A 17,535-nucleotide genomic window follows, 5' to 3' on the forward strand; every position below is an offset into this window, starting at 1 on the left:
CGAGTTCCCAGAGAACAGGACTTAGAGCCAGGCCTGAGGGGGTGGGGGGGAATGGTGTGCGTCCACAGAACACAGGGGCCCTCCGTATAAACCTCTGAGCTCACTCTCTACCAATCTTTTAGAAGGGCAAGCTTATCTGCATTTTCTGTCCCAGGCCACCCATGGCCATTTTTAAAGTTTTTTCACCCAAAGGGACTATAAGTGAACCATCACCGACAATGGGAAAGATGACAACGTGGAGGTAACTAGTCCTGGGACACAGACCCCGTCTAATAGGGGCAGAGCAGGTGCTTTTTACCTTTGGAGATAGCCGGAGCGGCTGGTTTTCACGGCGGTGTCCACCAGACCCTCTCGCCCTGCCATGCAGTGAAAGAAGAACTCCTGTGGGAGATGCGGGGCCGGGCCCCAGAGGTGGCCGTGAGGAAGGGTGCTTCCTGAAGCGTGGTGCAGGCCAACAGCACCACCGGCAGCCTAGTCGGATCTCCTGTGGCTCTCAGCCCAGACAGGTCCGATGGCCCCAGTGGCTTCTGCCCTCCCCTGTGGCTTACCTTTTGCCCTACCTTGCCAGGAGCTCCACTTGCACCCATGCATTCCACCCTCAGTATTTTATCCCACACCGCACACCCCACTTTCCAAATGGAAATGGCACTTGGGCTTTATCACTCTTCCATTCGGTCCACATCCCTGAATTCTGCTTCCAACAGTGTTATCAGAGGTACACAGTCTTTTCCAAACGTTTTAACTAACTCACCACAAGAAATACACTTATGATAGTAATCAGCAAACATGGACATACAGGTAGAAAACTCAAAGGAAAACTTTAGGAAACTGTCCTATCCCTTACTTGAATGTTTTCTTCACTACCCTGTTCTGTTTTATTACAAAGAAATGACAGTCACTATCTATTACAGTGATTTCATGATTCACTAAGGGGTCACAACTAGAGTTTAAAAAGTTCTGGTCCGTATCATCTCTCCTCCATCCTTTGTCAGAGGCCATGGGTGGTCACTGGAGAACCCATGTGGGACTGATGAGCCCTTGGAGCAGTTGGTGGCCTTGAAACGAAAGGCCGGTCCTCTTCACGACCTGGATTTAGTTGTCTGATCTTGCAGAGATGCACTAACCAAGGAACAAAAGGTACTAACATTCAAAAAGCCATTTCTGACAAGTGTGAGGAGAAAACCTTTTCTTAGGGGAGAAGTCTGTTGCTGACCAAGAACTAGACATTTGCCACAGCTAGTCAATTTTCCCACCGTGAAGGAGGAGCCATGGGAGGTACTCTTGGTGGGGGTGGAGTGTGAAATAAATCTCTATGATGTTCCTTTTGGCAACAGAGGGCACCCTGGTGAGGGGCATCCCCTCTCTAATTGCCTTCAAAGTAGAGAAGACAGCATAGAGAGGGCATATGGCAGGAAAAGGCAGACCTAGGATCGATCTTACCCATCTTTTCATTTTTCAGCAAACACTTAGCACTCATGATGTTCCAGGTGCTGTGAAAGCTCTGGTGTTATAATGCTGAACATGACAGGGTGGCATCCTTACTGTCCCTGTGGGCCACAGGGTCTAGTGAGAAAGCAACAAATGGCTTGGCATTTATTACTCGATTGTCCTTGTTCCAAGTTGTTGGTAGAGGTCACAAGCCTCCTACCACTGAGCCTAGCAATGAGAAGAGGCAAGAGGAAAAACCAAAATACATACAGGAGGCTTGATACCAGTTAGGAATCTGCCAGTGACGAAGCCGCCAGCCCTGGGGGTGAATTCATAAGGCTCAAAGCAGGGCAGTGACTTGCCAGATGCCATCAGGGGGGGTCTCCGACCTTCCAATTCAATCTGGCCCAGCAGGCATGAGATCTGGAGGAAAGGAAACCCAAAGGAGAGATCCACACATGTGTTAATGCTGCTTCCTAGCAGAGGGAGGGAGGGCTTGCTCTCGAAAAAAGCTGCGTGAAAACTGGATTTTGAAGGCCAAACTAGATTTTCCAACTAACCAAAGGCGCTCATGTTTCAAGAAGAGAACTACGCATTCCTATTGCTGACTGATCAAGATTTTAGTATTTGGGGTCAGTTGTAAATGGGCAATGTTTGCAAAAGAAGACATGTCTCAGAACCATTTGGTGTTATACCCAGAAGGGACCTAAGGGCCTTAATGGAGAAACTGAGTTCCACGAGAAAAAGTAACTTATTGTAATCCTTAGACTCTAAGGACAAAAGAAAATAAAACCACCTATTAATATTCTTGGTGGGGGGTGGGGAGGAGGGCAATGTGTCTGGATTTCACTCTAGTCAAGGGACTTGCTGAGGCCTTCAGCCTTTTAAACCCATTCCTACACTGCTCTACACTGTCATCAAGACTTTGAAAAGAAATGTTAACATTTGCAAACATGCTACAAAAGTACTGCAGGACCCCGAGGAGGTAACGGGCCTCAAATTAAGGGTAAAGAAACCTCTAGGACAGTGCTTACAATATACTAAAAAATGAAGAAAGCAGACCATGACAGGACCTCAGATAAGACTGATTACACACACGCACACATTTATATCTGTGTTTGTTTCTAACACTGATGTGCTAACGGTACCAATTTCTATATGCTTTTATATTTTTTAGTACTTGCCACGTTTTATATGGCAACATGGACCCTTTTAAAATCAGAAAGAAATCTGAAAATTGCCTCCTGCAATCATCCCATCCCTCTGGCAAACCAGCCAGTCCGCCTTTGCTCACACCTGCATGGTGTTTACAGTTGAACCTTTGGCTCCAGATTGCACCATCATCTGCAAGTTGTTCTCTGGGAACTGTCTGTGCAGGCCAAATGGCATGCATGCCTGCAGATTAAATAAAGACATCAAGTCAGTGACTTCACTCCCATCTGAAATCCCAAATCACAAGGTAAACCTGGGATACGGGAGCAATAAATTCAGACTATTTATCTAGAGATAAGGGCCAAATCCCACTCAAGGTAAGAAGTCTCATTTGGCAACCATCCTTTTTGCTAGAACTCCTAGATACAAGTCTAACGATGAGGGCCCCCACGTGCTGCACCCTCCTGACACCCTCTGCCAAGAAGCTCAAGGCTCTTGCCACTGGCAAACGGGAATAAAAAGGGAGAACTAGAGGGGCCAGCATATCCAGTTGGTGAGTCTAAAAAGGAGCTGGCTAAAAAGAAAATTTGAGGTGATACCCTTGTGGATCTGCCCAGCAGAGCACAGCCTCAGTTCCTGCACACTTGGCAGTGAGGACCAATGTCCGTGACACACTCACATTTACCAACATGCTGCCCTAGTACCACGTGGGAGTCTGGCCTTGCCTCCAGGGCCAGCAGACATGAGCAAAACCCTCTAGGTGGAGCCTGAGGAGGCGCTGGGAGGGGCTCAGAGTCTATTTAAGCTTCTACTAGGATTGCAGAGACCCAGACCCACGTAGGAGAGATGGGGCGGGGGGAGTGGGGGGTGTGCAGTGGGAAGAGAGTTGTTGGTGGGACAAGAAGCGATTCTGAGGTGCTTCTGAGACCACACCCCAGCATTCTTAGTCAAGCCTGGAAGCTGGGCCTCCAGATTCTCGGAGCGGTGCTGGGAAGGCTCCTCCGAAGAAAACTTCTCAGGGACAGCACTTGTACCGAGAGGTCTGCATTCCTGGCAGGCTAAGGGATCCTGGAAGCCAGTTCAGAGGGCACCAGGCAAACACCAACTGTTGTTGAGCAATGGCTTTGCTTCTCCCTCTCCCCCTCAGGCTGGGCCTTGTGGTCCAGAAGGCAGGGTGAGGGCCAGGCTGGCTCCTTCAAGCTGCAGGACTGGAAGCCCCAGCTCTGAGGCAAGATGGTGGAGAGCCCCGGCTGTGGTCTTGGCCTGTGCAGGGACTTCCCTCTCCTTTCTCCGATGTAGAAGAACTGGCTTGGTGGAAAAGCAGACAGGGGCTCTGGAGAATTTCCAGAGTGCTCCCACCGTGTCAAGAGCATAGTGTAGATTAGCTCCTTAATCCTCTCAGCAACGCTGTGAGGTAAGTGTTCCTCATATCCCTCCTTCCAGGCTAGTAAACCAAGACACAGATTGCTTACATCACTTGCCTTTAAGTCACACACCAAGCACATGGCAGACAGGATTTGAACCCAGGCTTTCACCCCCAGCCTCCATGTTAAGTGGCAATAGTATTTTTGGTCCTTCATTCTGCTCCTCCACCACAGTGGCCCCAGAGGAATTCTTCAGTCCCCATGGATGCAGTCACCCCAAAACACAAACATTTAAAACGAAAAAGAAGTGCAAAGCATGCCCTCTCAGCATTAACCGAGTAAGAGCACAAAGCCCTTGGCTCTTCAAAATGATGAATTCTATACATCCCACCTCACATCTCACCCAGTCAGCTGTTAAAGAGTCAAAGTGCTCCACAGGGCCCTAAGTGAGAAGCAAAATGTAATTTTTTTAAAAACCAGCATTCAAAATGGTGGTGATAAGTGCACACGCTGCTGGACTAACCTTGTTAATCTCATTGTTGTAATGGTTCACTTCCTCCTTGAACTTCAGATCAATCATGTTAAAATCCCTCTGGTCTTTGCCCAGATGGGCATCCTGCCATTTCCCTCGGACCTCGTCACATGACGCAGCTTCTGGCAGGTTTAATGCAGCCCTGACAGCCTAGGATGAGAAAAGGAACACGTCACAGGCAGCAGCCAAGGGATGAAGGTGTGGCTTTTGTTCCATGGGAGACCCGACCCTCTGCAGTAGGCTGTAGCCTCCCAGGCCCTCCTCACCCGTGGCCCGCAGTGGGTGGACTCTTCAATGACTCTGTGTCTCTTAACATCTGCCTTCGGCTTAACCAGAATGTCTTCCACGCCTGTGAAGTGAGACAGACAAACTCTCGGGGGACCGGGCCTAACTTCTCACCAGGCTGTAAGCTTGGGGAGGTCAGGGCACGGCACACGGTTCCATAAACACAGGAAGCACCAGAATAACGATGACGATATTGACATAGTTATTAAGAAGAGATTGCCACCATCTCCTAAGTGCTTCCCAGAGGCTAAGCATTCGAAGCCCCATTTTACAAATAGTCAAACTAAGGCTCAAACCTGAGCTACCTGCCCAATGTTCCATAGGCAGAAAAGTAAACCCAGGGCCAAGTCAAACTTGTGCTCTTAGCCACCAGCTAGACTGCACTCCACTCAATACATACATGTTGAATGAATGAATGGGCTGGGGTGAAGACGAGGTTTTGGATGAAAACTGAGGAAGAAGACAGGGAGGGAAAGAACATCCTGGTTTTGATTCCCAGCAGGCACACATCACAGGGCCCACCCTGCATGGTTGTGTGTGTGTGCAGGCACACACCTGAGCCTGGGTGACAGGGCCCATCACTGCAGGCTGCTCCCCAGGATGGGAGCCTGGGGGACGGGAGCCTGGGTCGCTTCGGTAAACCTGTCATTCTGGCCCCAAAGGGCTGAGGAATTCCTCACCTTAGGCGGGACCTCCCCCTACTTCATCTTTTAACCACTTGCTGCCTGTTATCTGTCGAGCGCTACTGGGCTCAAAAGTCCCTCAGCCAAGGTCTGAATGGGAAGACAAACAATGGCTACACTGTTCAGAAGCTGAGCTAAAACAGCTGGAATTTCCAATGCAACATTCTGGAAGCTTGAGGGGCTCAGAAGAACACGTACAAGTAAGGGAGGAAAGAAAGTCCCTCTGTGAGGAAGCCGTAACCACAAAAGCGGGTCTTTCATGGGGTCAGCTCCGGGCCACTTTGCTGTCCCTTCACTGACCTCTGGCTATGAAGGCGGGAGCGGAAGGCAATGTCTCTAGCTCGCCCTTCCCTCAGAGCTGGACCCAGCTTGGCCCTGTTCCCTTTCTGTCTCGTGGTCTCTGGGAGGCTTTTGTATCTGGGGGCTGAATTCTCTTTGTGCCATGTGCTACGCAGTGCTGCGGGCACGGCTTGTTAGGTGTGGTCCTCATCGTGAGCTGGGTGTGGCATCTTCCACTACTTTTCATTTTTAAAGACGGGATTCCCGGCAATAAAGTGAAAACCAGGAAAAGAGCCTAAATGTCTAATTACAGGACTGGTTAAATAAACTATGGTACATCTACACAACTAGAATAATCTGTAGCCACAGACCTGAGGATGTAGGACCTGTCCAAAAGAACGTATATAAATACATTCCAAAATGGGGAGTAAAAGGTTACAAAAACTGTGTAGTGTAGGATCCCATTTTTCTCTGAATGCGTTTATATTGGAAAGTCTAGAAAGACACACATAAAATCAATATTAGTGGTTATTGCTTATGGCTTGAATGCTGGGTGACTTTCGGTCACTATCATGTCTGTATTTATTTCTACTCTGCCACAATGAACATCTATCATATAACCACGCGAGCCCCACTGCAGGCAAGTGAACAGGCTCCAGCTGAGGTGGCCCATGGGCCCCACAATGGGATTCCCACCATGTCTGCACACAAGGAAGTCTGCAAAGCACAGAGTCTTACTTTAATCACCAACTAGACAGTGCTAACACTCACTGTGGCTCAGGCTCAACACACAGCATGTCACGTATTCCTCACAGGAACAAAGCAGAAGGGCTCAGACTCCACTCTGTGTCCTTGGGAGACGCACCACCCTGAGTAAGCCCAAGGCATAGACAGTAACAGCACGCTTGCTGTCTTTATCAGAGCCAACTTCCTCAAACGGTGTGTGCTCATTTCCAGGGAGGAGACAAGGGAGTTCTTCTTCCTATCTTAGGATCACCCCAGCAGGTCTGCCCCAACATGGTGTTTCCAACAGCACCGATGCCTCAGCTGTGTTGGGAAGTGTGGGCAGTTCTGACAGTAGGGAAGAAGGTGGTCTCTGGAACATGGAGTGCCCAAGGAATTCTGGAAGGATGCTTACAGGAAAGAATGGAGGTGGGTTCGAGTGTGAAAAATCAGTGTCAGGGATAGACAACCATGAAGGCTGGGTGGAGAAAAGGACAGAATGGAAATAAGGACCAAGGAGGGTGAAGAAATGCTGGCCATCAGGGAGTGGTGGAAAGCACCGAGAAGGAACATGTCTGTGTCATGCTGCTGGCAGTCAAGTGAAGACATAGTTGTAGAAGGAGACTGGCCATTCCCTTGGAGGCTGCTAATAGAGTCAGGGAGACATCCCGATGGGCGTGCTGGTTAGGAGAGAGGGAGCCGCGGGGCCAAACGCCCAGCACTCACCCAAGGTGAAACCTCTGTAGAGCTGCAGGTAGGCGGTGAAGAGGCGGGCCAGGCAGGTGAGAACCTTGCCGCTGGTCTCCCCACCATAGATCTCGTAGCAGCAGTGGACCAGGCCATAGGCAGAGCTCCCATAGTGTGCCTTGTCCAGCACCCCACAGAGCAGCTCCCCTTCTCTGATGATCACCTGTGCAGGGGACAACACCAACGCTGGAGTGGAGGTGACACCTCCTGTGTAAGCCACCCCCTCCCTTCTCTGTGTTTTATTAACCTTATTGTGTATGTACCTCCACTGTAACCTGCCTCAAGTCCTTGATGGAAAGATGTAGGGTATAAACGGAACTAATATATTTTTTCTTTTAATTTGGTTTTTACTTTTGAGAGAGAGAGAGAGAGAGAGAGAGAGAGAGAGAGAGAGAAACCGACTGTGAGTGGGGAGGAGGCAGAGAGAGAGGGGAGACACAGAATCTGAAGCAGGCTCCAGGCTCTGAGCTGTCAGCACAGAGCCTGATGTGGGGCTCAAACCCACAAACTGTGAGATCATGACCTGAGCCAAAGTCAGATGTTTAACTGACTGAGCCACCCAGGTGTCCCTAACGTATTTTTTCCAAATAAAGGAGATGAGGACATATAGACCAATATTTTTAAATTACTTTTTTCCAGAGACTATACTATATACACACACACATGTGCAGACATTTCAGTGTTTACATGTCCTCTTACACCACAACCCTGCCCATACTGACTTGAGGTCAAGTACCCTTGTGACTACAAATGAGAGCATCCAGAGCGTAAACTTCATAACCATGACCTTGGCCTAGGTACCCCCTCCCTTGGACCCTAGAAGTAAGAACAACATAACCTTTCTAACATCTTTTAAGACTTCTGTACTTCTATAAAGTTGGGATAAAGCATTAGAAGCTAATTAAAGGAAGGACTGCTAGGTACATAATGGAGTATGCATTAAGCATATGATCTATAAAAGGAAAGCAAAGTGGCAGCTTCACTTTGAAATGGAATGTCTGCTAGACCCTGTGACAAAGCACTTGTGAGCCGGGGACTTAAGGCTTGGAACTCTTTAGTGTGGGGCCACTATTGCTTGTTGCAGGAACACTGTGCCCAGGTTCCACTGCCCTGGGCCTCCTCCCCAAGGCCTGGCTCCTTAGCCACGGAACTGGCAAGTGTGCAACCTCACAGCTGGTCAGTCTGTGATCTCGAGCCACTCAGGAGCCTCAAGGGAAAGCTCAGGCTCTGCAATTCCAAGTTTTGCAGAGTTGAGTCTGGAGGCCTTCTGCTCCTCAAGTGGGTTGTGAGGTTCAACCTCACATATTGAGGGTCAAATGCTAGTGATGAACTCTGACCCTTTCTTTCTAAAACTAAAAACTGACACCAACTCGGACACAAGGCCCTCTCTTATGAACCATGACGCCCACTTCTATGGGCTTGTCCCCTTTCTCTGTCTCCATTTTAAATCAATTTGCCTAAAACTGGGACTAGATGTCTCCAACCCACACAGCTAGGCAGCCAGACCTGGGACTCGCACATTGAGTCAGGGTTAAAGCCGGGAACAGGCCTAGGAGACTCCTGCACCCAGGCTTTGCCACTGATCTTCGCCTTTCCCAATAAGCTCAGTGGGATGTGGTCCTCTGGGATTATGTTTATGAGCAGCGTTGACACAACCTGGAGAGAAAAAGAAGATAATGCTGATTGTGGGGAGAAAAGGTGAGGAGCTCCCTTTTAGGACCTCCTGTCCCTATGCACCTTGAAAAGCCAGACAACTCCATTCTGATGATCTGTAGGCGGAGCAAGAAAAACAGACACTTCCACTTCTGTAGGACAAATTGATCTCAGTTCTTTTTCACTCACATGGCTTAGGAGGGGGCTTAGGAACAGGAACAAACATACACTATTAAGAACGCCAATGGGATTATTTCCTAAAATGATTCTTGAAGTGAACAATCTTCTAGACCTGAGGATTAAGTCCCTGAATAGACCAAAGGAAGGAGAAGAAACAAATTCTGTGGGGTCATAGCAGAGAAAGATTTGAGTATATGGTTTAAAAAAAAAAAAAAAAAAAGGTAAAAAAAATAAACACAACAACAGCAGTGGAGGTGCAGCTGCCGTCTCCTAGAGGACAGGCCCAGGACTGAGGCAAAGGTCAAAGAACGCTCTTCAAAGGCATCCTTCTCTCATCTTCAGGCCACATCAAAACAGACGATTATTACGTGCAGTCATTACATATAGTCAATAACATCCTCCCACAGAACAGCTTTGACTTTCTGGCGGGTGCCAAGGAAGGAAAGGATACAGAGAAAGAATGGAGAGCTCTCCTTCCGAAGAGATTCACACAGGAGGCTGAGGCATCTGACTGAGAAGCTTTAGGGATGAGTGCTCCAGTGTCTGGTCCACCACTGACTGGTCATGTACTGTGGGGCAAAATGACTATGCTCTTAGGTTGAGCACTGGTCATTTGCAGAATGGATAAAATCCACCCATTCACACAGCAATTATATATTGAGTGGGCCAGGTGCTGGGAAAAGTCATGTATAAATCAGTCTGTCTTTGGTGGAACCTTCATTCCCAAAGGGGATTATCCCTGGAGGAAAATAAAACAGGGAAGGACCCCGAGTAGAGCGGGGGGAGGAGGGAGGGAATATTTAGGATTTTAAATAAGACGGGAAGGGAAGGCCTCACTAACGAGGTAGTGAGGAAAGGAGCCATGCAGACATCAGACCATGCATTTCAGGCAGAAGGCTTTTAGTGTGAGTGTGAAGGAAACCTACTTGGGAGGTTTTGACCACAGGAGTGACATGCTCTGATTTTACTTTTAACAGGCTCACTCGTTCCAAATACATTCCTGGTCTAGACAACTGAGGCTACATAAATGCCTTAGAGAATAAGCCCTGTAAGTGGTGCTGACAAGAAGGACAAGTACTTTAGAAGCGGTCATTAAAGTTGAGTGAGGCACATCACCAGACCCACTGGTTATGTGACTAGCAACCTGATGGCTCCCGCCCAATAAGCTTTTACTGGCTAACACCAGAAATAAATTCATTTGCCTGGAATTAATTACGGCTACTGAGAGGCTAGGGCACCCTTCCTTTGCCCAGTTGGGTGCATCCCAGTGGCCATCCGCTCAACAAGTGGCTGCTAAGTGCAGGCTAGGAGAGGCAATTTCTCAAGCAGCTGCTCTACTGAGAACCCAAGGGAGGGCAGCAGCACCTGGGGGATAACCATGACTCCAGAGGGGCCAAAAGCACGCATTCCCAAAGATGCAGCAGGCCAGGAGCAAACAGGCCAGTGCAACAGGCATGACGGCTAAGGAGGGGCTGGAAGCCATCAGCTGGCATCAACAGCTCTCTCTATGCCTGTACCAGGCCCCACAAAGTAGTGTCTTTATATGTGCACAATGGGGCCACAGTGGTTGCCTTTTAATGCATGTGCATCAGAAGTGGGAGGACAACTGGCAAGTGTGCCTTTAAAGAAGCAGACAACACGTGATCTCAGCAGAAGACGACCAGCAGGGTCATGACACACTCTCCACAAGGCTGGCACTGCCAGGAGAGGGTGAGGAAGTTAAGGCAGGAGCGTGAGGCTTCCTTGTCATGCCAACCACTAGCTGCACTAGCTGCACTTCAATCAAATCACCATATGGAGAGCAGGGACTGCCAGGCTGGGCACAGTCAGGAAAGCAAGTCTCTGCGCAAGGTAATAGAAGCACGCACATCCAACCAACTGAGGACAGGGAAACAGGACCTACCATCTCATCTATAAAGTCAAGAGGGCAGAACAAGCAAAGCATTTGACAAACTCCAACACCCTTTCATGCTAAAAACACTTAACAGAAAAGGAATAGAAGGGAATGGCACTGACTTAACAAAGGGGAGGCATTTGGGGCACCTGGGTGGCTGTCAGTTAAGCATCTGACTCTTGATTTCGGCTCACGTCGTGATCTCACGATTTGTGAGTTTGAGGCCCGCACTGGACTCTGAGCTGACAGTGCAGGTCCTGTTTGGGACTCTCTCTCTCTCCCTCTCTCTCTGTTCCTCCCCTCTGCTTGTGTTCTCTCTCAAAATAAATAGACTTAAAAAAAATAGTAAAAGGGGAGGCATTATGAAAAACCCACAGCTAATATACTCAATAATCCAAGACTAGACACTTCCTGCTTAAGATCGAGAATAAGAAAAGATGCCTGCTCTCACCACTTCTATTCAACAATGTACTAGAGCATTGGACCTGTCTGGTACTGGCCAGGGCAACTGGGCAAGAAAAGAAATAAAAGGCATCCAGATTGGAGAGGAAGAAGCCAAACCACCTCTGTTTGTAGATGATGTGATATATATGGAAAACGCTAAATCCACAAAAAAATTATCAGAGCTAGTAAATGACTTCAAACAAAGCTGAAGGACACAAGACCAACATAGAAAAACTGACAACTGCTGACAGTAACAATAACAATAACACAGTAACACAGTAACACTAACAATAACAATTTGAAAATGAATTTAATAAAGCAATTCTATTTATAAAGGCACCAAAAAATAAAATACTCAGGAATAAATTTAACCAAAGAAGTGTAATAAAAGTCATATGCTGAAAACTATAACATAATGTTGAAAGAAATTAAAGGAAATCTAAATAAATGGAAAGACATCATGGATCAGACGACTGTTAACATGGCAAGAGTCCCCAAATTGATCTACAGGTTTAAGGCAATCCTTACTGAAATTCCAAGTGCCAGTTTCGCATAAATGAACAAGTTAATCCTAAAATTCACAAGGAAACGCAACAGACCCTGAATAGTCAAAACAATCTTGAAAAAAAACAAAGCTAAAAGACTCACACTTCCGGATTTTAATACAACAAAACTACAATTATTAGGACATAATAGTGGCATAAAGATAGATATGTGGATCAATGGAAGAGTCCATAAATAAACCTATACATCTACAGTTAATTAATTTTTGACAAGGGTGCTAAGAATGCTCAACAAATGGTGTCAAGACAACTGCATATCCACATGTAAAAAAAATGAAGCTGAACTCTTACCTCACACCATATACAAAAATTCAAATGAATCTAAGACCTAAACATAAGGGTTAAAGCCCTGAAATTTTTAGATGGAAAAATAGCTGTAAATCTGTGTGACCTGAGATTGGGCAACAGTTCCTTAGATGTGACACCAAAAGCACAAGCAACAGAAGAAAAAGTAGATAAATTTCTCAAAATTAAAATCTTTGTATGTCAAAGGACACATTAAGAAAGTGAAAAGACAACCCACAGAATGAAAAAAAATATTTGCAACATATATATCTAATATAGATCTAACAGCTAGGATATATAAAGAACTCTTAGAATTCAACGATAAAAAGACAAACAGGTCAATCACCAAATGAGCAAAGGGCTTGAATAAACACTTCTCCAAAGATACTACAAATGGCCAGTAAGCACATGAAAAGATGTTCAGTATCATTAGTCATTAGGTAAATACAAATCAAAACCACAGCGAGATACCACTTCATACCCACTAAGATGAAACAAAGAAAGAGGAAGTAAGTGTTGGTATGAATGTCGAGCAGTGAGAATGCTCATGCATTGCTGACAGAAATGTAAAATGGTACAGGTGTTTTGGAGAACAGTTTGGTAGTTCCTGAAAAAAGTTAAAAATAGCATTACCATATGATCCAGCAATTCCACTCTTAGCTATACAGCCAAGAGAACTAAAAATACATATTCACACAAAAACTGGCACATGAATACACCCTGTGGCTCTATTTATAACAGTCACAGAGGTGAATGAGCCAAAATATCCATTTATCAACTGACAGATAAACAAAATGAGGTATATCCATACAATGGAATATCATCCAGTCATAAAAAAGAACGGAGTACTGTTTATGCTACAATGTGAATGAATCTTGAAAATATTATATTAAGTAAAAGAAGCAAGTCACAAAAGACCCCACGTTGTATAACACCTTTTACATGAAATGTCTGACATAGGCAAATCCATAGAGACAGAAGTGATGGTTGGGAATGAAGGAGGAATTGCCAATGATGATAATAGGTACAGGGTTTCTTTTGGTGATGATGAAAATGTTCTGGAATTAGCTAGTGGTAATTGCTGTACAATATAGCAGACAAACTAAAAGTCATTGAATTAAACTGTTTTTAACAATGGTAAATTTTGTGTTAAATATGAATTATATCTCAATAAGAAAAACAAGGGAGTCAGACAAGATGATTTTAAGCTTCCTTCTGCAATAACATCCCAGCAGTGTTTCATTTACTTTCTGGTCATAAACTATGATGCTAAGGAGAAAAGACTATCCGCAACATTCTTTTAAACTGTGAGAGGTAGCAGTATCTATGAGAATAATAATGACATTTTTTTAGACTAAGACTGTTATTAAACTTTAAAACGTGTTTTAAAAGTTAAAAAGATTTCTTTAAAAAAGAAGTTTGTAAGGTGTATTTACATTTGACACCCTTTGACTCAGCAATCACATCGCTGGGAACTCATCTAAAATACATACCAACAGGGGCCCCTGGGTGGCTCAGTCGGTTAAGCATCCGACCTCAGCTCAGGTCATGATCTCACGGCTTGTGAGTTCAAGCCCCGCGTCGGGCTCTGTGCTGACAGCTCAGAGCTTGGAGCCTGCTTTGGATTCTGTGTCTACCTCTCTCTCTCTCTCTACCCCTCCCTCCCCAGTCTCTCAAAACTAAACATTAAAAAAATAAATAAAATACATACCAATGCAAGTCCACTAGTATAAACAGAAGTGGTGCTCACCACAGCACTAGATAAAATCGTAAAAAACCAGATAACAATCTATGTCTGCCAACAGAGAGCCAGTTAAATCAACTATGGTATCTGTATCATTGGATACAACACAGAATGGGTTAAAAGGAATGAGATAGATCTACATGTACGAACACAGAATGAGACCTACAATATATCATTAAGTGAACTAAATATATCCCAAAGCAATCACAAGAAAGGTTCTGTTAACCCCTAGCACATGAAAACAGTGAAATGAATTTCTTGCCACATTCAGAGTTTGTTAGGGTGGTCCAAATTAAAAATACAGACTGCTTGAAATAATGGAATTCCCTCTGGAAGCCCTGGCGGCTCAATCAAAGTAAGCCAGCTTACAAATCAGTCAAAAAAGTTCCAGGTGCCTGCCTGGTGGTCAGGAAAACTCATACCTCAGGACCAGGATGTCATGGATAAAGAAATTTAAAATATAAGCTCAAAACTGAATGCCAGATTTAATCATGATTCATGGTTCCTCTGAGCAAGTATAATATCTCATTCTTAATTATTTTTTATGAGAGTATGTGTGGACATAGAGAATGGGGTTGGGGAGGGAGGGAATTTTTCCTTTCTCCTTTCACATTACTGATTTTTGTTTAACAACAAACTTCAGTTACTTCTATAGTTAAAAAGAATTTGAAGGACAGAGATCGAATAACTGAACTCAGCAAGGTTGCTGAATACAGGAATAATATACATAAATTAATGGCATTTCTACATTGCAATCATAAACAATTAAATTTAATAAACAATAGCATCTATAATAGCAATTCCAGGAAATGGGTCTAATGATAGATATATAAGACTTACATTAATTGAAGAACATACTAGGTTCATAACTTGAAAAATTCAATACTGTAAATATGTTGATTCCTCCTTAAGTGATCCAGAGGAACAATGTAAACCCAATAAAAATCCTAGCAGGTATTTTTTTTGTAGAAATTTATAAGCTGACTTTAAAATTTATATGGAAATACACAGGACCAAGTATATTCAAGACAGTCTTGAAGAAGAACAAAGCTGAAGACTTTTACCATCAGAAGTCAGTAGGATAAAGCTACAATAACTAAGATAGTGTGGTACTGGTACAATGGACTCAAACAAATTAATGAAACTGAACAGAGTCCAGGAACAGACCCACATGTATATGACTAGTTGATTTATGACAGGAGATACTAACGAGCAGTGGGAAAATGTTGGTCTTTACAACAAATGACGTTGTATCAACTGGACAGCCATATGGGGAAAAAAGGAATCCCCTACCTTATATCATACACACCCATAAATATCAACTTCATGCAGACAATTAAACCTAAGACCTAGTGTGAAGGTAAAACAATAAACACTAGACAATAACACAGGAGAATACCATTGTACCTTCAGGGCAAGCATACTTATACAGGACTAGCCATAAAAGGCAAATGCTGGTGAGTTATATTAATGAAACAGCTCCAATCATTAGAAAACAGCATTAGGTTAAAAGATAAAGGTTTGGCAACGGACTAACACAAGAATATATACAAAAAACTTTTAACTACTAATAAGAAAATGGCATAGAATATAAAACAAGCAAAAGACTTGAACAGGCACTTCACAAAAGATGATACCCTAATAGCCAATAAGCATATGAAGAGGTGCCCAAGCTCACTTGTCATTAAGAAAATGTAAATTAAAACCACAATAAGGTGCCACTACAAACCCATCTGAATGGCTAAAATTAAATAGAAATAAACAAAATGGGACAATAATACCAAGTTCTGCTGAGGCTAAGGAGCAACCAGAATTCTCATGCCCTGTGCTGTTCTTCCAGGTTGCTGTTTATTAATAAATCTATTAATGCTGAACATAGATCTTATGACTCAGCAGTTTGATTCCTTGGTATTTAGTCACCAAAATACACACACACACACACACACACATATATATGTTCAACAAAAAATATATACAAGAATGTTATAGTAGCCCTTTTTATAATAGCCAAATGAAGACAAGCCACATGTCCATCAACAGTAAAATGGATAAACATATGATGGTGTAATCACATAATGGAATACCATACAACACTGAAAATGAACTAACTATTGCTATATGTGATACCATGAGTGACTTACACAGAGATATGATCTACCAAAGGATGCTACTTACATAAAGTTCAAGAAAAGACAAAACTTACCTTTAGTGTTAGAAGTAGGTCAGTGGCTATCTTTGGGGAGGGGTAAAAACTGACAGGGGTCTGGAAGGGAGTGCTGACTGAGAGTCTACTTTCTGATCTGGGTGACACTTTACAAAGTTATATTCACTTTGCAAACACTCACTGAGCTATATACACTTGAGATCTGCAATGACAGTCAAATCCTTTTTCTTCATATGTCCTTTCAACAAATGTTGACAGACCTCAGATTCTTAAACAGAAAGAGAAGCACTTAAGAGGCTGCATGAAATTCCCTGGAGAAAGAGCCTACGACTTCATTTTCTGAGGCAGTACAAATAAACTGCCTAAGCTAAGCTCCTTATCTCCTGATTCTGAACATGACTTTTCTCTGCAGAATCAGACTGAGCCACTAACAAATTCTGGTGCAGGGTAGTCACTCTCCTCTTTTACACCTATTTGCAAAGAAATAACAGCCCACTGGAACCTCACAAGAAACACTGAAAAATCTCAACTGCGACACAAATAAAACCGGGGCCTACTTTCTAGTTTTCTTTAGTTAAAAGGTAATAATCTTAGCTCAGAAACATTATAAAATGAAAAAGAAATTATTCCTAACATGAACCAAATTATTCTATCATTTTGATCTTTTTATGCAACACGTTTTCTCATACACATGCTTAATACAGTTGCAAATGTAACTGCATAGAATCCTGTAGTCTACTTCTCCCAACATCGTGTCAGAAAACTACCCAGCCTGCTACACGGTCTTTTAAAACCACTCTTTTAAACAACTACATAATATCTTAACAAATGGATGTTCCACAATTTACTGAGCGCCAATGTTAAGTATCCAGGTTTTTCTAATTTTCCACCATGGCACACCATGGTGTATAATGGACTATTTTTTTCAAGTAGCTTTTTCTACATTTCAGATTATTTCCTTTGGCTGGCTTCCCAGATTGAAGGGAATCAACGTATTTATGGCTCTAGATATATATTCTTTGTGTACTATTTAGTTCTATTTTGAAACTGCTTACGTTTACACAAAATTCTAATGAATTCTGGACACTTAATGACTTAAAATATAATCCCTCACTTCCAAGATAACTTGAGATGGCTTACAAAAGAAAGACATATAAATAAAAATAATAAAAATAATATCAATGTAAATAATAAAGTAGACAAATACATATAGCAACTATACCAAGGGTCAGCAAACTATAGCCTATAGGCCTAATCTGGTCTACTACCTGTTTTTGTAAATAAAGTTAATCAGATCACAGCCATGCTCATTCATTTACGTGTTGTGTATGGCTGCTTTCAAGTTACCAAGGCAGAGCTGAGCTGTTGCCCTACTTGCAACAGAGACTGTATGACCTGCAAAGCCTAAAATATTC

At 43.9% G+C, this 17,535-nt stretch overlaps 1 protein-coding gene across 1 annotated transcript in view; it reads right to left on the minus strand.

Annotated features, from left to right (window-relative positions):
* Positions 1-17,535, minus strand: part of POLR1A (RNA polymerase I subunit A) — a 74,522-nt gene that overhangs the window by 19,649 nt on the left and 37,338 nt on the right. Inside the window, exons 15-21 of the mRNA XM_049651820.1 lie at positions 8,700-8,849; positions 7,173-7,356; positions 4,743-4,825; positions 4,468-4,626; positions 2,725-2,823; positions 1,699-1,851; positions 299-381 (exon numbers count right to left, since the gene is read on the minus strand). Coding sequence (XP_049507777.1) covers positions 299-381; positions 1,699-1,851; positions 2,725-2,823; positions 4,468-4,626; positions 4,743-4,825; positions 7,173-7,356; positions 8,700-8,849 — 911 coding nt within the window. The remainder of the gene's footprint in view (positions 1-298; positions 382-1,698; positions 1,852-2,724; positions 2,824-4,467; positions 4,627-4,742; positions 4,826-7,172; positions 7,357-8,699; positions 8,850-17,535) is intronic.

Source organism: Panthera uncia (genome assembly GCF_023721935.1).
Source record: "Panthera uncia isolate 11264 chromosome A3 unlocalized genomic scaffold, Puncia_PCG_1.0 HiC_scaffold_12, whole genome shotgun sequence".
NCBI classification, from domain to species: Eukaryota; Metazoa; Chordata; class Mammalia; order Carnivora; family Felidae; genus Panthera; species Panthera uncia.